At 41.1% G+C, this 20,714-nt stretch overlaps 3 protein-coding genes across 4 annotated transcripts; 2 read left to right on the plus strand and 1 right to left on the minus strand.

Annotated features, from left to right (window-relative positions):
- The first annotated feature begins 6,196 nt into the window (after positions 1-6,196).
- Positions 6,197-8,808, plus strand: LOC141011080 (cannabinoid receptor type 1B-like). Its single transcript, XM_073484302.1, has 2 exons — positions 6,197-6,412; positions 7,056-8,808. The coding sequence occupies exon 2, from the start codon at positions 7,120-7,122 to the stop codon at positions 8,536-8,538; it is 1,419 nt and encodes a 472-aa protein (XP_073340403.1). The 5' UTR covers positions 6,197-6,412; positions 7,056-7,119; the 3' UTR covers positions 8,539-8,808.
- Positions 8,809-10,114: 1,306 nt separating this feature from the next.
- Positions 10,115-12,591, plus strand: LOC141010411 (akirin-2-like). Its single transcript, XM_073483364.1, has 6 exons — positions 10,115-10,281; positions 10,619-10,798; positions 10,994-11,137; positions 11,254-11,403; positions 11,732-11,803; positions 11,964-12,591. The coding sequence occupies exons 2-6, from the start codon at positions 10,621-10,623 to the stop codon at positions 11,972-11,974; spliced, it is 555 nt and encodes a 184-aa protein (XP_073339465.1). The 5' UTR covers positions 10,115-10,281; positions 10,619-10,620; the 3' UTR covers positions 11,975-12,591.
- A 501-nt stretch (positions 12,592-13,092) lies between these two features.
- On the minus strand, positions 13,093-20,103 carry orc3 (origin recognition complex, subunit 3). 2 transcript variants are annotated; one of them, XM_073483488.1, is made up of 20 exons: positions 19,939-20,103; positions 19,734-19,785; positions 19,523-19,620; positions 19,091-19,229; positions 18,664-18,768; positions 18,361-18,521; positions 17,793-17,926; positions 17,480-17,639; positions 16,753-16,866; positions 16,521-16,654; positions 16,326-16,389; positions 16,126-16,242; positions 15,931-16,010; positions 15,015-15,148; positions 14,739-14,833; positions 14,520-14,617; positions 14,282-14,423; positions 13,817-13,933; positions 13,515-13,594; positions 13,093-13,348 (listed from the first exon to the last, which is right to left on the minus strand). In XM_073483488.1, exons 1-20 carry the CDS (start codon positions 19,960-19,962, stop codon positions 13,243-13,245), a joined length of 2,154 nt encoding a protein of 717 aa, XP_073339589.1. In that variant the 5' UTR covers positions 19,963-20,103; the 3' UTR covers positions 13,093-13,242. The 2 variants fall into 2 exon arrangements, with proteins under 2 accessions (XP_073339589.1, XP_073339591.1); XM_073483490.1 differs by having other exon boundaries at positions 14,739-14,830; positions 19,939-20,079.
- Between the last annotated feature and the right edge of the window lie 611 nt (positions 20,104-20,714).

The following is a 20,714-nucleotide window of genomic DNA, read 5'->3' on the forward strand; positions in this document are numbered from 1 at the left end:
GTTGATTTTTTCAAGTTGTTCTTCTGTCATTTCACAATTTTTCGCCAACCATGAAGATGGAAATTTCGAGGAGCAGCACCAGCGCAACAAGCATTTAGCGACTAAAGAGGCAGACATTTCCCTCAGGAGCTGATGGAGACAAACACAGAGCTAAAAGAAGACTGAATATTGGAATTAACACTCATTAAGAGGCCAGAAACACAACTTCAGAAGAAAGCCAATGGTGCTCCTTTCAGCTGAAAGTCAAAACAGGAAATTTACTAAAAAGTTCACACATCAACTTAACATTAAATACCAGAGGTGCCCAAAGATCAGTGATTTCAGGTTTAAGTAATTAAGTCGTGCTAAAGGACTGCAAACACTGAGTGTTAGCAGAAAAAAGACATGTATAAAAGGTAGTGAACAGCTAAAAATAAATTCAATTTTCCAACTCCTCTTCTTCCCGACAGAAAATTGCCATGTGATTACAGGTGACTGCTGGTCTCATGGCAGTCAGGTCCATTTGGGGTTCTCGTCAGTCTCGGCAGCTCTGCAGCTGGGTGTAGGGCAAATGAATTATTAACTGGCTCTGAATCAGTCCACTGACACTGCGAGGCGAGCAGAGATCATCGCTGTTCTGGGTTGCAGTTTCCTCTGAGGCCACAAGGCTACTGCTGTAGGTACTGTATCACCTGAAAACCATGAAGAATAACACTAAGAGAAACAGTTCAACGGAGCTGTGATTTGACGCTCTGCGCCGCTGCCTGAGTAACTCATCTGTGCCTGTAGCGTTCATTTGCATAGTGTTTGCACAAGTGAGCATTCACTGAACCACCCGCTAAGTCTTTGTGATTACCGCTGTGTTCTGCTGAGATAAAAAAGGTCTTTATATGACTAAATGGTGCATGAAGGGGACTCTACCCACTGACCATTATGTTGTTATTCTGTCTGCTCTGTTGCAAAAGCCTTAATTTCTGCAACGGGAATTCATGGAATCGAACTAATCAACTCGCTCAAATTGTTTAAAGCTTAAAAGAAACTGTTTGAAGCAATTTCGATGCGCTAATCGCTTTGTGTTGCCAGTGTGTCAACGGATTAGAACACAATCTAAAGGGCTTGGTAAGTTATTTTAGAGGCACATTTTTCGTTGTATTTGTAGAGAACCTCTGAACACCCGGCAGCAATGAATAAATCAAATGCACAGAGAATAAATGGAAAAATCCGGTGCCTGTGGCCATCACAATGGCTAACACGGCTAGCAAAAAGCACATACACCCACAGCAAAGAGCAGTTATTGCTGGACTAGGGAGCCTTCTTCAGACTGAGGTATGTTTGTGACAGCTATTTTGCCTGTGTTTTTATGATTATGGCAATTATCAGAAGTCATTTTTGTATATATTTTATTAGACTAAAAGAGCTGCAAGAGCTCGCTGAACACAGCGATCTAGCCGCTGATACATCTCCCTGCTGAGTTTTGGAGGAGTGGCTTTTTTGCTGATAGTTCGGTTACTTTCAAAATTGAGCTTGTTCGCACAATCTTCCCTGTCATGCTTTGGATTTTTGGTTTAGCTGTTTCTTGTTTTATTCTGTGGAAGTTGTCTGGATTGTCTTTGTTGACAGCTTTTTTGTTGCCTGCCTTTTTGTTTATCTAATTTTGGATTATTGGACTGGTGTTCAGCGCTCATTAAAGCTCGCTTTGTGATGTAAACCTGCACGCCTCCGTGCCTGCATTTGGATCCTGTTTTTGTAAACGTGACTCTTACCGACCCCAGCTTTAAAAACCTTCCCCAGCTCTCCCTGTTGCCTATAACAACATGTGGACTAATTTCTATTTGAAGGAAAGTTATTCCAGGAAAATCTGAAGGACGGGACTTTTAGACACACTCTTCAGCCAAGAAACAATGCGCAACACTAGCTAACGTTAGCTTGGAAATGGAATCCGCTTCCACATAGCACCTTTAATAGTTTAGTTAAATACTCAAATACATGCCCGGAAGTACAATTATCATTTCATCTATATAGTCTTTCTTTCTTTCTTTCTTTCTTTCTTTCTTTCTTTCTTTCTTTCTTTCTTTCTTTCTTTCTTTCTTTCTTCCGTCTTTCTTTTTCTATTGGTATTTTTCGGAGACAGTTGATCTCTTTTTCTTTCCAGCATGAAATTCGCTCACAGAAGGCACTAAGTCACAACTTCTTCATCCTCGCTGCTGTGCTGTTACTCCCCGCGAGGAAGATCTGTCCTGGAAATCTGATGCAGCAGAGAGACGTGATGGGGAACTTCCGCACTTCACTTCTCCCTGTTATTTTCTCTGATGATACTTCCTGGGTGTGGAGTTGTTTGTTCAATTAAAAGTCTTTGGTAAGAGGGATCAACAAACACCTTTGATTCGCTCAATGAAGCCAGGTTGATCCATCTAATTGTTTGATGAAGTGAATAATGAGCATGCAGGCGGCTGATGACTGACGCTAGCTGGTGACGATGCACGCGAGTCTTCGGTGCATGAGATTGGGGAAACGTGTAAATTGAATAAATTGAGTAAACATCACATTTTGGGCTTTTTCTCGCTGAACTGATTTGAATCGAGCTCAGTCTCATTCTGGTGTGCCACCATGGCTACAACATGAAGTGCCTCCAGCTGGGGAGGAACAGAATATAGAAGTGGCAGATTAGGAAACTGTTAAGAGCTGTCAGTGTTCAGCCACAACCTCCTCCCCTTCTCTATTTATGCATCTCTTCCTCCTCTCCCTCCCTCCCACCCTCCCTCCCCACACTCTCCCATTTTCCAACCTCTCGACACAAACACATCAGAGACAGACAGCCTGCTTTAGTGTCTTGTCTTGCAACGTGCTGTGTGTAATGACTACATTTCGATCACCAAAATGGCTCTTGCTCTCTGATTTTACAAGTGACTTCTCCCTCAGAATGATCTCCTCATCAAGATGTCTTTTAATTCACATGTTTTTGCTTGAAATGTCTCTATTTCGGAGGATTTGAAGTCTGAAAGAAATGATTTCATAATGCAGGCAGCCACTCACTGTAAACTGAGGAGGATCGATATTTAACAAGATGCATTGTGGTGCCTTTTCATGAGGAATCCTCCCAGAAATCAATCACTGTAAATAACTTGCAATGTTCGGCACCAAAGACAGATGGACGTGAAACAATAGCAGCAGCCTCCCATAACTGCACGGCCCACATGGTGGAAGAGGATTTAGAAAAATTGACGATTCGCTGTTACAGTCGTATATAGAGGCCTTTTGTCAGCGCAGACAGCTTTGTCTCTCTCGCTGACGCTTTGGTGAGGATGACACTGAAATATTGATGATAATTATTATGATGGATGTGGATTGTGGATTCCTCTGCCCCCTGCTTTGAGAGATGATAGATGCTGCTTTCAAGCTAAAGTCGCAGCAAAACTTTACCCTGAAAAACATCACAGAGCGATGAAACCTATAGATAGAGGATTACAGAGGAATTCCACAATCAACGGCCATTAATAAGATGTTTCACTAAGTGTAAACTATCTTAATAAAAATGTACATATTGGATATGCTCTAGTGATCAATGGCTGCTTGAATCTGCTTCAAGCACAGCATAACAAGTGTTCAGTAATTAGTTGGATGACTCCTCAGCCTCTTCTGTTCTGCCAAAACTGGAGGCACTGGCATCATGTGCAATGCCTTTCATTGTTTTCTCATGATGTTGCATCGCCAAATGTCATGTATTTTCCACAACAAGATACATGTAATTTGGGAGATAGCTCTGCTGGGAGTGCATAGTGGAAATAATTGCGCAGCTGCGCAGGACAGGAAAAGGACTCTAAATAGTGTGTGCATGTGACCCCCAACTGCAGTAAATAAATAGATAAATAGTGGAGGATATTCAGAATGGACTTTCAGTCGCAATGTGACTTAAAATTGCATGAAAATTACACCGTACGTTCCATCTTCCATTATTTAGAACCACTTATATTTGCAGGGTCGCCGAGGGTTTGAGCTGTTCCCAGCTGACACTGGAAACCCAATTGCCAGAATAAATGTCAGAAATGTACAATTCTGCAAAACATGGATGTGTTGAAACACATTTAGGTAGCTCAGTTAGGTTCAAGCACAACAACCAGTTAGGAACACATCACGCTTTGGTTTAAAATACCTGTTTGGGTCGCATCAAATACAGCTGCAGATGTCCCGACTTGTCAAAAATACCTGTTTTTTGTCATCACAAATACAGCTGGAAATTGTCCCAAGGTCTAATTGTCACAATTACACATATAAACTTGCATGCTCACTGTAAGTTGCAAGCCGGAGCACCTGGAGGGAACCCACGCAGACATGCAAACTCTTAAAAAAAGCCCCAGCCAGCCGGAGCGTTTGAACCTAGAACCTTCTCGCTGCGAAGTAACAGTGCTGACGCCTGCAACACTGTGCCGCCCACGCTGTACGGTGTCTTTTTTAATCTTACTATCAGCTTGAGGTTACTGTAATATTCATATTCTAAAAGCAGCATTGGAAGAAGTGTTCAGATCTTTTACTCAAGTAATAGTAGTAATACTACAATGTAAAAATACCGTCTTATAAGGAAATGCCCGGCTACCAAAAATAAACATATAGAAGTATCAGCAACAGTGTTAGTGCTACTTTTAGATGCTCTTATATGCTTTGCAAAGTGTAATGGCTGTAGAAAAATGACCCGTATTGCCCATTGGTTCCCTACAAACCTCGCTTTCACTGTGCCATGCAGTCTGCCGCCGGACTCGATTTTTCCTTCAAAAGTTAAGGACAAATTACACCTCAAAGGATGCGCATCTGTGATTGAACAACAGGAAGAGACACGGTTTTCCCCAGTCACTATTCCCAGGTAACGGTGGAACAACTGGAATAACTGTGGAAACTCTACACTGCAAAAGAAGAACCCACGCTGACGGAGGAGGCACAGAGGGCGAAGACGGAGAGCGATAGGAACTGAGGCAAAACAGGAGTGAACGGATGGACTTCATTAAAAGGTTGTCTGTTTCCGCTTTAAAAAATATGAATAAACATATAAACAGCGATGATGTGAAGTATATTTACCCAAGTACGATACAATTTTGAGCACTTTCTGCTACAGTACATTTTGGAGGCAAATACCATACTTTTACTCACCTACAACTGTTATATAACTTTTGTTACTAGTTACTTTGCAGCTTGCATGCTGCATCAGAGCCACAGTATCACAACTTTAATTATAATTTTATCAGATTAATACAACAAAAGGAAAAAAAGCTGAATAGCCAGGCTGATAATCGGTCGACCCAAAGACACATTATGTAAGATGCTTTACTTATACTTTATTATTTATTGCTAAGTACATCTAATAGCAGATACCTTAAAGGTGCACTATGTATAATTTTTGTATGCCTAATCAAACTAAATTAACCAACTCTTTATTTTCACGACTGAATAAACTGAATAAACAAACTGACCTTAAAGGACAACACAATTTCATACTGTTTTTTTTGTTGTTATTGTTGTTGTATATGTGGCGGACCCTGCCACCTTTCTAGCTTCAAACAGTGTTCTGGGGACCTTATTATCCTCTGAGAGCAGCTTGTTTATTCAGTTATGGGGAAAAAATATGTCTAAGTTTGTGTTTTTACTTTATTAATATTGTCGATATTAAAATTCTGAGTTTGAATTCCTTCTCCAAAACTCCACAGTGCCCCTTAAAGACTTTTACTCAAGCACTAGATGAATGGATGACTTTTACTTTGACCAAAGTCATATTTTGACAGGATATCTTTTACTCAAGTGTGACTTTTGGGTAGCCTGCTTTTAACAACACTGTAAATAAACAAGTACAATCCTATACTGCGTAATGAGAATAAAGCTGAACAATGAACCTTTAAATATTTCCCTATTTGGGGTAAAAATTAATAAATAAATAAACAAAAATCAAACAAAAACACGCAATTATAATAGATTTCTTCAGAAGAAAACATTTTTAAAAATCGTTATTGAAATAATATAATCATTATACCTCATGGGTCAAGGCTGGTGTTCGTGTGTCGCCTGCAGCAGCTGTTGGGCTGCCGTGTAAAGAGGTGTGGATGGATGCACTTCCTCCTGCGCTCCAACACCTCAACCACGTGACCAGCAGGCGCACAAAAAGCAGCCTTATAACCGCCCGCTCCCACAAACACTCACTCTCCACCGGCTACATGTCTGCCTCCACTGTGTTTGACATTGACAGTGCCTGGGGAGCCAACACACGACAAATCCCCCGACAACTCGTCAACAACAACAACTATTCACATTTCACGCCGGCTTCCAGGAGTTGAGTGAACTGTTGGTGGAGACAACAACAACAACATACTGGTTTACTCCCAGTTTAGTTGAAGTATTATTTTTTTCGGATCATCATGGATCGAGGGAAGATGTTTGCGCTGAGAAAATCAAGGTACGTTTTTTAAATTTTTTTATTTATTTTGTATACTTTTCTAATAAATGTTCCTCGTGTTAGTTTTTTATTTTCTCTGACATTTTTATTTCTTCTCATAGTTTTGATCCAAACTGTCTCATTCTCGACGGGTCATGTCTTATTGCATTGTTGCTCTTTCTTCTCTTCGTGTAAACTTGATTGTTAATAATTAATATTATCATCACTGGCATCAAAGGTGTAAAATGGATCGTTAGACAAGACATGTGCGCTCTTAATCTTGTTTCTCCCTTGATGCCCAATTAATCCAATGATTATTGAGGAAAAAAAACAGCTTAATGCTTAATGACCTCCTTTAATTAATAAGAAAGCCTGGCTGTCCTACATACTTAATGCAATGATTTCCCCCGAGGCTGCACAGGTTTGTCATCAACTGTTCAGTTTCCCACTATTGTCTGGGATGCATCTGCTCTGGAGTCAGCTGGCTGATGCACAGATTCCCCCAATATCTCCCAGCAGCAAATCCATTTTCCACTATATTATTCATTAATTAACACCGATGCTGCTTCATGTGTTCAGATATTTATAAGAATTCAATTCAGCACATTTAATGTGTTTAATAATTTTCTTTATGGGAAAAAAATCTCCTTTTTTTTCTTCATAGATCTCCTTTTGCGCTGGTCTAATGCTGTTTCTCCACTGAGCATCTCCTTAGCCACAAACCAGCCATGAAGCTGGCTTTGCACAGGATAGCAGGCACCACAATGAGCACGCTCACGACAGGCGTCCAGTATCTCGGCTCCAACGACGCCAGCTACGACGACCCCTCCATGGACTCGACTCTAATCAAGAGCAGATTCAACTTTGAGAAACCTCACTTTGCCTCGGTAAGCCACTCCTTCCCCGGAGTCGTCCCTGGAAATAAGGAGGTCATCTACGGCGGACTCTCTCCCATTTTCCCCACCAACGTTTCAGACTTTCTGCTAAGTAATGGCACCTCTGTGCAGAGCGAGTGCGGGGAGGACATGGTGGACAACATGGAGTGTTTTATGATCCTCTCTCCTGGTCAGCAGCTCGTGATCGCCATCTTGGCGCTCACCCTGGGAACATTTACGGTGCTGGAGAACCTCATGGTGCTGTGTGTGATTCTGCACTCCCAGACGCTTCGATCTCGACCATCCTACCACTTCATAGGCAGCCTGGCTGTGGCTGATCTGATAGGCAGCATCATTTTTGTCTACAGCTTCCTGGATTTTCACGTCCTGCACAGGAAGGACAGCCCCAGTATTTTCCTCTTCAAGCTGGCCGGGGTCATCGCCTCCTTCACTGCCTCTGTCGGCAGTCTGTTTCTCACCGCGATCGACCGCTACATCTCCATCCACAGGCCCATGTCGTACAAACGCATCGTCACAAAGACTAAAGCAGTCATCGCCTTCAGTGTGATGTGGACCATCTCCATTGTGTTCTCGCTGCTGCCGTTGCTGGGGTGGAACTGCAAGCGTCTCAACTCCGTCTGCTCAGACATTTTCCCTCTAATCGACCAGAAGTACCTGATGGTTTGGATCGGGATGACGAGCGTCTTGGTCCTGTTCATCATCTACGCCTACATGTTCATCCTCTGGAAGTCCCACAACCATGCTGTCCGCATGCTGAGCCGCACTTCCCAGAGGAGTGTGATTGTGTACACGGCAGAGGGGACTAAAGTGCAGACAGTGAGGCCCGAGCAGGCCCGGATGGACCTCCGTCTGGCTAAAACCCTGGTTCTGATCCTGGTGGCCCTCATCATCTGCTGGGGCCCGCTTCTAGCCATCATGGTTTACGACCTCTTTGGTAAGGTGAACGACTTCATCAAGACTGTGTTCGCCTTTTGCAGCATGCTCACCCTGCTCAACTCCACCGTGAACCCTGTGATCTACGCCATGAGGAGCAAGGACCTGCGCAGGGCCTTCGTCAACATCTGCCATATGTGCCGGGGAGCGTCGTCGACTCTGGACAACAGCGCTGAGAGTGACTGGAACAGCAGGAGTGTGAGGGGCACAGCGGGCGGGGCGGGGAAAGATGGAGCCGGCTGTGGAAAGACTCGAGTAAAAGTCGCCCAGGTTACTGTTTCTGGAGGAACTGAGACTTCTACAGCGGAGCCGGTCTAAGAGACAAGCTGCACTGCTCTGATACAACTGTGAAGATATTGTAGAGTATCCCCGACCCTCCTTGTGCACTGCTCTGTTACTGTGAAATGTGCCAAAAAATGGCTTCGATACAGAACTGAAAAACAAGTTTTTGTTGCTTTAAAGCTGACATGTGTAATATTTCTATGTTATTACAGCGGAGTGTGACGATTGAGATGCTTTCTTTACTCTGTTATTGAGAAATGATTTGTCTGGTTGACAATGCCAATTTGATTTCATCTCTATCAGTGAACAACAGTCACATTCACAAGAACCAGTTGGCACAAGGGCATATTTTTCACACTCCGCTCCGTCATCTTTCCTGTCTGAGTGTGCACAAAGTTGCAGATTTCAGTTTTAAGGCAGAAAACATTTCCGTTTTGTTCTTTCCTTTTCTTTTTTCCACATCATAGGCAATATTGTGGTGGTAATGCAAGGTGAAACTGTGTCTCCCTTCATGAAAAAAAGTCAGTTTTGAATGACAATGCACTGCTTGTAAGTAAAACTAGCATCCCATTAGTGATTTGAAATCAACTATCGATGCTTCTGTAAGACCATGATATTGTGAAACTTTGGCATTTAAACGTTATTCTACTTTATTTATTGTATTTATTCATTTTTTACTTTGCAAAGCAAAATGGTGAGTCACACTTTGAAACATGAACAGCTTTTTGATCAAATCAAAACTTTAGTCCGTAGTGAGTCGGGATTGTAACATAGCTGCTTATTACACATGTGCTTATGGTACAGTGACAGCGTTTTGTGAGAAGCTACACTTGTGAAGCATCCATTGTGCCGGTGTGTCTCATGACGGTGTGTGTAAGCAAGGACATGAGTTCAATAAAGAAATGAAGATTGTCTATTTTTATCTTAATTTTGTCAGCGTATCTGGTGTCTTTTCTTCTCAATAAAATGGTAAAATCCCAGCAAAACATCACATCAGCACCTGCAGCCAATTGAGTACACATGAGATAAAGAAAAAGGGGTTGATTATATTTATGTTAGAGCCAGGGGCCTAATCATTTTTGGCTTGTTTGCCCCTAAGCTAAGTCTTGTTGTGACCGCAGGGCGCAGGCCATGGTCTGAATGTGGACACGAATAATGAATTTTTAAGGACTTTAAGGCTTTCAGAGATGAAAATGTTTTTCCACAAACATTTTAGAAGCACTATTGAGTAATCTGCATACTTTTAGATTCAGATAAACAAATCTAGATGTTTATTTATGACGAATTAAGTCACCGTGTGACTGTTTGGTACCCACAGCTGTTAAGACCTGTGTTTTTTTGTGTAACACTGCCCTCCTGTGGATATAAAACACACATCATCCATCCATTGTCCTTTATTTCTCATGGACAGATCACACTAATGAATGGAGCTGTAGATCACTGAATACACACTGAGGTTGTCTCGCAACCAAATTAAATTTAAAAAATATAATTATGACTGATTAATTGATTCGGGCTCTAATTAACCTTTAATTTATCGCCGTTTACCGTTTCACTACATGACCCAGAATGCATTGCAGAGTATTTCACACGTGACGTCACGAGTCGGAGAAGCCGACAGCCTCATATCAAAAACAAGCAGCTAAGTTGCGTTAGCTAGCTCCCCTTTAGACAGTTGGCCCGCAGCCGGCGGATCGTCACTTCAACTTTTTGGAAGCAACTTTTACAACAACACGAGTCGCTCAACTTAGTCGGACAGACCAACTTTCTCCCCAGAAGGTAATAAGCTCTTTTATTCAAATGTACTCCAAAGCGCACAGTTCTAGCAGCGGTAGCCAAAGCTAACGTTAGCTTTGTTTTCTTTTTGATTATTAGCTAGCAGGCACAGCTAACGTTAGCTTGCTAGCAAATATTTAAAGCCTCAGCTGCGCAGTATGCTCAGAATGTATTCCTCAGGGAAGGAAACTGATGTAAGAGGAACATTTCACACTGTTGTTAGCTAGTCGTGTGAAAGAATAGCCATAGCTAGCAGTTATCTGAAATACCTGATGTTATCGCTTCATTATTGTCTTGTTTCGGTATTTTGACCCCCCCTTCTCCCTTTGACAAACTGAAGTCATGGCGTGTGGAGCCACCCTGAAGAGGACCATGGATTTCGATCCGCTGATGAGTCCTACGTCCCCAAAAAGACGAAGATGCATCCCCGTGTCCCCATCGTCCTCATCCTCATCCCCTAGGAAGTATCTTAGCATGGAGCCCTCGCCATTTGGAGAGTCGTCGTCAACACTTAGTGCAGGTAGTGGTACTAATGTTGGCCAAGTTGGCCTGCTTGCTGACCATTAGCAACACGTTTAACCACATTATATGAAACCAGAAAAAAACCAACTTCACCAGTGATCAAGTTTAGTTGCGGACTTCTAACATGACAGCTGTCTTTTGTCTTCGCTAATAGACCCCTATCCGTCTTTTTTGCTATCTTTTGTCCCACTAGAACAAATCCTCAACAGCATCAAGCAGGAGTACAAACGCATTCAAAAGAGGAAGCATCTAGATGGAGGCTACCAACAGTCAGAGTGCTGCTATTCTCCAGAATCCCCATCCCAGTCGTCTACTATGAATGTTTCCAGCATGCCAGGTTGGTTGAGTAACACACTGCCTACAGGGGAGACTGGTCCAGAATTGGCAGAATTAGAAATACCACCAGATAAACCCAAACACCACGATTCTTACATTTCTGTCTGACTTGTACAGGAACGTCTTCTGGAGGCGTTTCTCCCACTAGAAAAGAACAGCCATTATTCACCCTCAGACAAGTTGGAATGATCTGTGAACGTCTGCTGAAAGAAAGGGAAGAGAAAGTGCGGGAGGAATATGAGGAGACCATGACCTCGAAACTGGCAGGTTGGTACACAAGGAACAAGGATACTTTACTATGACTCAGAACACCTTAAAAGCCTTAAAGTACAATACAATCTGTGCTTAGACTCTCGATGTGGGTAAGGAAACTCTCAGGAAGAGTCACTGAGAGGGTTTTTTCTAATAATCAAGTTGACAACTAATCAATTAATCGTTACGTCCCTGACTACATAAATGTTGTTGGTAATGTGAGAAGTACTATAGTTAAAAAGTCAAGACAAAATAGGAGTCTTATTCCAACAATGCACATTGTCCTTAAGGTTTGGCATGAAGTTGTACAATAATAACTGATTTCCTGTCTTGTACATTTCAGAACAATATGACACCTTTGTGAAGTTCACACATGATCAGTTAATGCGACGATTCGGGGAGCAACCAGCAAGCTGTGAGTTCTTTCATTTCATCTAAAATTATGGCTCCACATTCCTGTTTCTCTTGGCACCCTGTGTGTGAGAAAGTCTTGGATCTTGGTTTGAGCTCCGCCTTTGAACTTTGAAGTAACAAGTCTGCTTTTCTGTATTTTATTTCATCTCTCTTCTCTCCAGATGTTTCCTGAGTGTGGCACAGAAATCTTTGCAAGACGGCCTTCTCTTGCTGCAAGCTGTCATGTGATATCTCAAGAAAGGAAAAAAAAAGCTCATCATTGTAAGAGATTCAGTTTAGCGAATTTAAATGAAACTTTTCTTACTGTGCCATATTTCTGTCTTTGGGCAAAGGTTTATATGGAGCTTCGTCAGTTGTTACCACTCTGTTGTAAGCAACTAGGTGCTTCCTAATGTAAATTAATGGACCCTATCTCTACCAGTGGCCTATGTTCCTCCTGCTGTACGTGTAATCTACAGTTATCTCACTTTTGTAATGATTCCCAGCATTCCAGGCTTTGTCACTTGTTTTCTTGTTTGTTACATGTAAATATGATAAAGCGGCGCAGAGTTTTACTTAAAGTTTGCTGGTCAATCTGAGAGGAAGTGGAAGAAACACAGCTGAACGGAGAGAATAAGTTTGCAGTTTTCCTCAGTTCAGTGTTTTTAAATTGAGCATAAAGTGGGCTAATTTGATTTTTTTTCCCCTCCCTACCAGTGTTTTTATTTATTTTGACTTTTATTTTGCTGGTAACTTTGAAACCAATGTATCTTATTGGACAAAACAATAAAAATCTTTTAAGACTTGAAATGTTTTGAGGCATGTTCAATTGAGACATTTCAATGGTATATGTACATTATATGAACTGATGTCCTCGACTATTTTATAAATCTTGGCTCAAGTGAAGTAAACTACACTACAGAATCTTGATCCTCTTGTAGATTTGTCAAAGTCAGACTTTTCCCTAAAAATGGTTCTTAAGGGAAAGTTCACTTTAAAACCAAAACGTTCCATGTTTCCTCTTTTATTGCCGTTTATCCATCTTGATAGTTTTGTTGATATCTGCTGTAGACATGTCTGCCTTTTCTCCAGTGTAATGTAACTAGCTCTGGACTGCCAAAATTACGGCCCGTGGGCCAAAGTTGGCCTGCCATAAGGATACACTTCATCTACCAGTTGTTTCGAGTGAAAACAAATATAAATGTTTAAAAAAATGGGTTACACTTGTATTAAGCATTGTTTAATACACTTTAATGTGTAAAATTGGTGGAGTTGCCCTTTACTACACAGCTATGGAAAAAAAACAACACATTCACGATTATCAGGCACTACTGATATATTTTATTTGAGGGGAAAATACAATACAAAATATGAATCAAATGTGATGAGAGCTTAAATGTAAGGAGACAGCAGCCACAGGTGTATGCTAAGAAGTGTATGGTTTCTTTTTGGACTCTTGGGTCAGCAGCCTCCCCAGGTGAGTCGAGCCACATGGTCGGTCTTCTGTTTGGTAGACTTGATGAAGCCCAGAAATTCGAGCTCGGACACAGCTCTGATGAAACGGGCACTGGACAACAAGCTGAGGAACAATATTTCTTCACTGTGGATTTCAAATAAATCTCCAAACACCTCATCTACTGTGAAGCTTGACAATTAAAGGAATCAAAAACTCAAAGTAATGCTGAAAGGCCCTGATAGGAGAAAAGTTGGTAGATTAACTTATGGAAGGATACTGTTTGACTTCCTCCACCTTCCCGAAATTGTCAGAATCTGGATTGTTACCCTCAGCAGCAGAAACCACCGTGGCATAGGCCTGAAAGCAAGCACAGGTTTTCAATTATGTCAATATCCTGTCCACTCCTGGCCAATATTTGATTTTCAGATCAATAACGGGACGCATTGATCCACAGAATCAATACAGCCTCCTCTAGAGAGTGAAAAACAAACTCTCCAACAGTCAAACTTTGAAAGGAAAAGTTGAAAGGTGCTGTACGTCATCAGCCAAATATCAAATTTATTCAGCATATAAACTCACTTCCAGCCAGTCGTAGAGGTTAATCAGCCTGCCGCACTCCAGATGGAGTTTGTACGCAATGCAGATATCGGGGGCAGAATTCGAGACGCTCCCATCCACAGTCTTCAGGCTGTCATTCTGCAAGAGACAGAGGGAAGACATATTTTTAGATTTTTTAGGAAACGCATATCAGGGCTCAAACAAAAGATGCCGACATAAAAGAACTAGTGGTGACGGAGGCCGAGTGTTGAGCTGGAGGAGGTTTCTGAAAAACTTATTAATAAGGCATTAATAAGAAGACACACACATACACATGCTAATATGAAGCTAGTTAATGGTTAATATGTGTTGGCTCATGTGAAGTGTTTTTCCAAAGATTTAAGATAATAGCACAGTTAAATTATCACTATACTTAAATACTTTCGGCTTCTCCTCATGTTAAGGTCATTTCACACTTAATAATATAATAATATTGGCTAGCTGTACCTGAAGATAGTAGTAGGGACTGCTGAGAGCAGCCTGAATGGAGGTGCGAGGTGTAGCGTTCAGGTGGCGTCTCACAGTGGCAGAAGAGCTGTAGTAGCAAACTTCATTCAGTGTGTGAGACTCGGGGGGAGACAGGTGACTCCTAGGTTTGAGAGAGAGGTGTTAGCCCGAGAAGGAGTTCTACTATTTTTGAAGAATGTAATTTAATTCGGTAAAGCAGGATGGTGAAATGTATTACTTCACTAAACTGTCGAGAAACTCGAGAGCTTCGTTTCTCAGCACCTCAAACGGACTCAGTTTCTTGGCTCTCCGAGACTCGTTCATCTCCAGCAGCGTCTAGAGTACATGGGAATAACCAGATCATCTATGACTCAAGGTATTACAACACATCAGCAAGGTGGAGAATCTCTTCAAAGAAATGCTGTGACGATAACATTCTTCATAAAACCATAAAAACCTTCTGCAGCTGGAACAGATCTGTTTTCTTTTGAAGATTCCTCACTGGAGAGGTGATGGGTTCTTCCACACAGGGGGGAGGCTCAGCAGCTACTGCTGATAAGAAGACAAAAGACAAGATTTTCAAGGGGTGTTATGTATGTTTCACATTTCCACTGCCTTTTCCCAATAATTATTTGAGAAAAGAGGATATCCCAGGGCAAAATGGGGGGAAAGTAAAATCCACACACACAAAATAACCTTATGTGGATGCTCTGCCTTCATTTTCACGACTTACTGTCCATCTGCTTGAATTTGGTGAGCAGGTCTGTCAGCTGGAGAAAAGCGTTCTTCATCCTCTTCGACTTGACAGGCTGCAGAATCTCCACACACCTCTGTAGCAAAGCGACCAGCTCATCCTTAGCCAGCATCCTGGAGGGAAAACACAGTTTAGGGATACACTGAATGGTACAGTCACACCCAAAGTGGCTAACTTTAGACTAGATTGTTGTTGTTAGACTCAAGTCTGGTTTGTTTAGGGGAGCTCCTGCAAAATAAACCTCCAGTATCCAACAACAAAGGCAAATACTATTTTACTGTGTATTGACAGCTATTTGTCCACCTGGAGGAGCAATAATCCTCCAAATATCCATGGATTTGTTGCCGTCTGGTGGTGAAATGTGTAAATAAAGTGGGCTGAAGGACATACACAGAAGAATAACACTTGGATATTTTAAGATCGATGATGTTTTCCAAATTTGAATTATAAATGAGCGTAAAGGTAAACTAGATTTCTACGGTCAAATACTTTGCATCGGGTCTTTATGCATTTTGACAACATCATTATTATGTTACAACTAATTCATGACGATGTTAACTAGCAGGTTGGCAGTGGGCCAGACGGCAGCAGCTGTGCTGTGTGTTGGTTGCAACCTTGTGTGCGTCTTATATACCTTTGATCAGTGGGTGCTTTCTTTTTGGAGGGAGGATGTTAGACTTTGATTTTTGAGCATAATTTCACTTTATCTATTCTTTCTGTTGTAGGCAGACTTCTGAGTTTTTTTCATTTGTTACTTTTTTAAAAATTGGCCATAAACGATTCAATTTTGGTTTCTTTTACCCGTTTTCTACATTTAATTTGTTACTCCCCTCATTTGGGCACACCTGTTTGCTGGTCCCATTTACTGACATACAGGTTAAATATCCAGACTTACTTGAGAAGCTTCAAGGCTGTCTGGTAATCCTCATTCTCCCACACATTCTTCTCCAGACATATTAAATGAAGCTCTCTGATCTGTCATACACACACAATTCAGAGTTACATCAAGCCAGTTTAAAAAAGATGACGCTATTACTTGAACCTTTGTCCAAATTTTGTTTTAACCAATTATAAAGCAGTCATTTCTTGCCTGTTTTCCAAGGGGGTACCGAGGCAAAGACGAGGTCAGAGTGTGGAGACACCTCAGGACGGGATAGTAGTTTTTGTGGTATTTGCGCAGGTCTTTTATTAGCTTCTGACACACCTCCTAAAAACAGAAATAACCTAAAGCGTTAGATTCTTTCTAGGTATGCATGCTCATTAAATGCAGAGACAAAACAAAGAATGCACCTTTAAATGATCGTCATCCGTAGACAGGTTCACTTGTTCCTGAGGTTCCTGCTTCTCTACATACCTGGAAAAACACGCAGGTTAGACTCGATTTAAAGGCTTGGTTTATATTTGAAAAGATAAGCCAAACACTACAAAACAAAAGTTCAATTCTTTATCTACCCAGAGATTAACTTTAATGGTGTGTTTTTGTACCTCTTGAAGGACTGCAGATGCCTGATCCTCTCCAAATTGCTGTGACTGAGCTGCATCACATTAATCAGAGCGTCCTTCTTCTTACAGCACAGTACGCTGAGAGGCTGAGAGTGAAAGTGCTCCAGCAGGGCCAACTGCAGCGAGACAAAGCAGAGTTTGTTTACCACATGTCTGAATTACATCTACAGAAAAAGACACATGATGGGTTAAGTATTTCAAAGCCACTCTGTACCTGAACGCCCTTGATGAAGTTTCTTACTGAGAAATCGTGGTAGAGGAAGATGCTGATCAGCACCTGCATCACTTTACCGTTGAGCTTAAAAGGGAAGTGAGGTGTCAGGATCAACTGGAAGAACATAAAGCACAAAAAATGCGATTAACTTCCTCGGATTTCATTTAAAAGTTAACAAAACAGCCTAATAAAGAAAAATCTGTACATACTAAAAAGGCTCATTTCTTTAGTTTTAATGTGTTTGAGGGGAATTATCTATATTTTATTTTGCTTCATTGCACGCCACCTTCCCAACATCACAAGACTGATTTCAACCTATCTGTGCATATCACGCATGGCAGCCATAGCAAGAAGAAATGACGTAAAGACGTGACTAAATGGAAACACACAAATGTTGGTATTTGACTTCCTGGGATTGAGACTCAACAATTAACTATCTTTCTGGTTCGTTTTACAAACAGCTTGGACTAATCCTACTGATTCTACCTGTAAGTACTTAAGCCTAGGTTTTATAGGCTTTGAATTATATTAATATGACATGAGGTTCAGTTAGCTTTGCACAGAAATAGCTGGTAGAAATGTCCCTCAGAGGGAAACCTTTTACTTTTACGCTTTGATTCAGTTTCAGAGCCTGATATTTACTTTTGTAAGAGAAGTTGCATCAGTACTTCAACTTTTACAAGTCTGTACTTTTACTTGAGTAAAGAATGAGTGAAAGTGAAACTACCTTGTCTATGACTGTGGCCAGGTGCTGTGTACAAGACAGTGACTGGAAGAGCTCTATACACAGCAGGGACGAGACAGAGTGGGGCAGCATGTGTTGGATGGTGCTAGGTGATGTGGCGATGCCAAAGATGAACATCAGTGGAAGACGTTCTATGTAGCGGCTGTTGAACAGAGAGCAACGTTTTAACATTTGAACTTTACAGATCTTTAAAAACTATATTATGTTTTCTAATTCCATAAACAGGAGGAGGCTGCTGCGATAGTGAACTCACAAAGAAGCAGTTAAAATGGTTGGACTGAGAGTTTCTAGTTACCTGCAGATGAGTATGAAGTCCTGAAGAACTTTTGGGTTGAAAGCCTCCAAATCCTTGAAAATAATTACAAGGGGAGGCTGCTGTGGATCATCCCTGGAAGGAGAGCTTCGCTTTTTTCCAGGAGTGTTGGATTTCTAAAATACAGGGAAAATGTTGCATTTAGGAGATGAAACTCTCTTTGTGTACCTAATTGTAGAGCTGCAACAATTGGACGAGTAATCGATTAAACAAAAATGAATTGCCAACTATTTCGATAAATGATTAATCATGGTTCCAGCTTCTTAAATGTAAGGATTTGCTGCTTTTCTCTGTGGTTTATGACAGTAAATGAAGAGTCTTTGGGTTTTGGACTGTTGGTTGAACAAAATAAGTAATTTGAAGGTATCAGTCTGGGCTCTGGGACATTGTGATTCGCATTTTTCATAATCTTTTTTACATTTTTATAGACTAGATGATTAATAGTGAAAATAACCTGCAGATTAATCGATACTAAAAAAAACTGTTGGTTGCAGCTCTACCTAATTGCAAATGTAAAATAATTTACACTAACTGAGCTTCATGGTCCCACCTTTGTTTTTGTATTGTACCAATTGCAGAGCGTACTGAGGGAGCAGTGCACACTCTTGTGGAGCGTGCCGGTCTGCTCAGCCTCCTCCTCTTCCTCATCATCTACAGTCACAACAGTGCCCATCAACCTCTCCAGGACCCTCTTCATCAAATGCTTCAATGCTGAAATGATAAAGTGGACAATATAAAGACTTAATAGCACAAATTGCTCTGGGGGTACGTGATAAAGTAATTATCAGGCCACTACCCATTAAAACTCCAAGATACAAAGAGACGATTGTCTTTAAGTATTCAAATCCCTTACCTCCACACTCTTTGGCTTGAACAGAGGCCACATGAGGGGTGACAGACTGCTGGAGCAGTTCAGACAAACTCTGGAAGGTCATGTCATGGTCTGGGACATTCACACCTATGGAGGATGTATGACACCATAACGGTTTAGGCTTTGAGAAACCCTGAATAGCAAGACTGTAAATAAAGAGAGATGACTTTTCTTTTCTTGGCTAGTAGCACAGAGCAGCAGAAAGACTGATGAAAACATTAAATATCACACTTTTTTATGAGCGTTAGGTTTTTTTTCTCTTTCATGTCAGCTCACTGTCAGAGAGAAGAGAATGAGCTTGTGCAAATATATCAACACTGCAGAAAATAAGCAGTGAAATAATTCCAAATATTCACAATCAATATATATTGACATATCAGTATTTTTGATAGCACTGTTACCAACATACCGAGCACAAGAGCCGCTGTGGGAATCTCGCTGGCCCTCATCTGTGATGCCCAATCGCTGTCTTGGCGAGTGGACGAGCACTTCCTCGTGAAGTCCAGCAAACTGTCCAAGATTTTCCTGTTGAGGTCATCCTGTAAAACCTTACAGACAGGAAAGACATTGTCATTAAAGGTTTTTATTAAAAAAAATAAAATCCATTCATTGTTTGTGAGACCATGTTCACAGTTAATACTGTTTACTGCCTCCTTACGAATACATGGTTTCAGAGGGTTTTGTTTACAATAATGCACTGTCAACGTTGAATGGTGAAACCTGTTTTGGCTTTGCTTTTGTATTATAGATGGCCACTAACAGGCCTAGGATAGCTCCAAAACACATCATGTTTAATGATGACACCATCATTAGATAACAACACAACAACATCTGCTCTTACCTCTGTGTCCGATTTAATTTTGTCCCATAGATCTTGACAAAGCTTGAATCGCTTTTCACTGTTCTCAGCACCTTCACAGCCATGGCTGAAGTGATCCTCTGTGGAGGAATGGCATCACAGTGAGACTAACTGAGGACATTTCAAGTCAGCTGACTGACAGCTCATTTACAGCTGCTGTGGATACTCTGTTGTAAACATTATCACAACTCACCCAAACTGAGCGTCTTTTTCTTCTTCGCACTTGGCTTGAAAACAAAACAGCCCTGAAATATCAACAGTAATACGTTACAAACAGTACCCGTTAACTTTACACAGACGCTTAACTTCGAAGTGGCCATGTTGTTTCACGACTTTCCCAATCTCAGGTTGGTTTCATGAGGTTCATAAGGTTGAATAACGGGAGAATATCACATTACCTTTGACACAGAGGAAGTAGACATGTCAGCAGTCGCTACACGTAACGATACTTCTGTATTCAGGATACTTCAGTCAGGGATTTGTGCCTGTTTAAAGGCTAATTATTTGTTTAAAATGTTCCTTGTGCAGCGCCTTACAAAGCAGCTACTACTTCCCGCCAGAGTGACGTTTACGGAAGTGGTTGTGTTCAGGTCAGGTTTGGTTAGGCATGTTCATAAATGTTCATAAACATTTTAAGCTATCCGGTTTGATAAAATACATCAACTATCATAAACATGTGTAAAAGAAAAGCCATGTTAAAGTTTTTTAACTTCCGTTATGTTTCTTTACATTACCATTCTCTCCTGTTTTATCCGCGGTGGAATTTGTCAACATTGCTGATCTTGAACACCCTCCGTTAATATTCATGTGCACAAATGACATGCGTAGGAAAATGCTCCCTAACGCTGAAGTTATGATCATCGGTGTTGTTTAATGCACCCTAAAGTCACACTGGAGTAAAAGTAAAGATATCTTGTTAAATTATTTTTCTTTGGTAAAAGTGAAAGTCATTATTTGAGTAAAAGTCTTAAAGCATCTGATATCAAATGCACTTAAGTATCAAAAGGCATTTTCTGGCTATAAATGTGCTTGGTTTAAAAAAAAGTACAACTAAATTGTACATATATTTACATGTGTGTGTATACTGTATATTTTGTATCAACTGATTAGCCGCCTGGTTGATTATCGGATTGGATATATAGATAAAAAAATAAATCATTTAGATATGTTCTGA

Source organism: Pagrus major, chromosome 16 (assembly GCF_040436345.1).
Source record: "Pagrus major chromosome 16, Pma_NU_1.0".
Classification (NCBI taxonomy): Eukaryota; Metazoa; Chordata; class Actinopteri; order Spariformes; family Sparidae; genus Pagrus; species Pagrus major.

Excerpts from the sequence above, each read along its gene's own strand:
- LOC141011080 (XM_073484302.1), top strand. The coding sequence starts at position 7,120 with ATGAAGCTGGCTTTGCACAGGATAGCAGGCACCACAATGAGCACGCTC.
- LOC141010411 (XM_073483364.1), top strand. The coding sequence starts at position 10,621 with ATGGCGTGTGGAGCCACCCTGAAGAGGACCATGGATTTCGATCCGCTG. Across the intron at positions 10,799-10,993 it reads GTCGTCAACACTTAGTGCAG|AACAAATCCTCAACAGCATC; the intron begins GTAGTGGTACTA and ends TTGTCCCACTAG. Across the intron at positions 11,404-11,731 it reads CATGACCTCGAAACTGGCAG|AACAATATGACACCTTTGTG; the intron begins GTTGGTACACAA and ends TGTACATTTCAG.
- orc3 (XM_073483488.1), bottom strand. The coding sequence starts at position 19,962 with ATGTCTACTTCCTCTGTGTCAAAG. Across the intron at positions 19,230-19,522 it reads AAATTAAATCGGACACAGAG|GTTTTACAGGATGACCTCAA; the intron begins GTAAGAGCAGAT and ends CCTGTCTGTAAG. Across the intron at positions 16,390-16,520 it reads CATCTGCAGTCCTTCAAGAG|GTATGTAGAGAAGCAGGAAC; the intron begins GTACAAAAACAC and ends GTGTTTTTCCAG.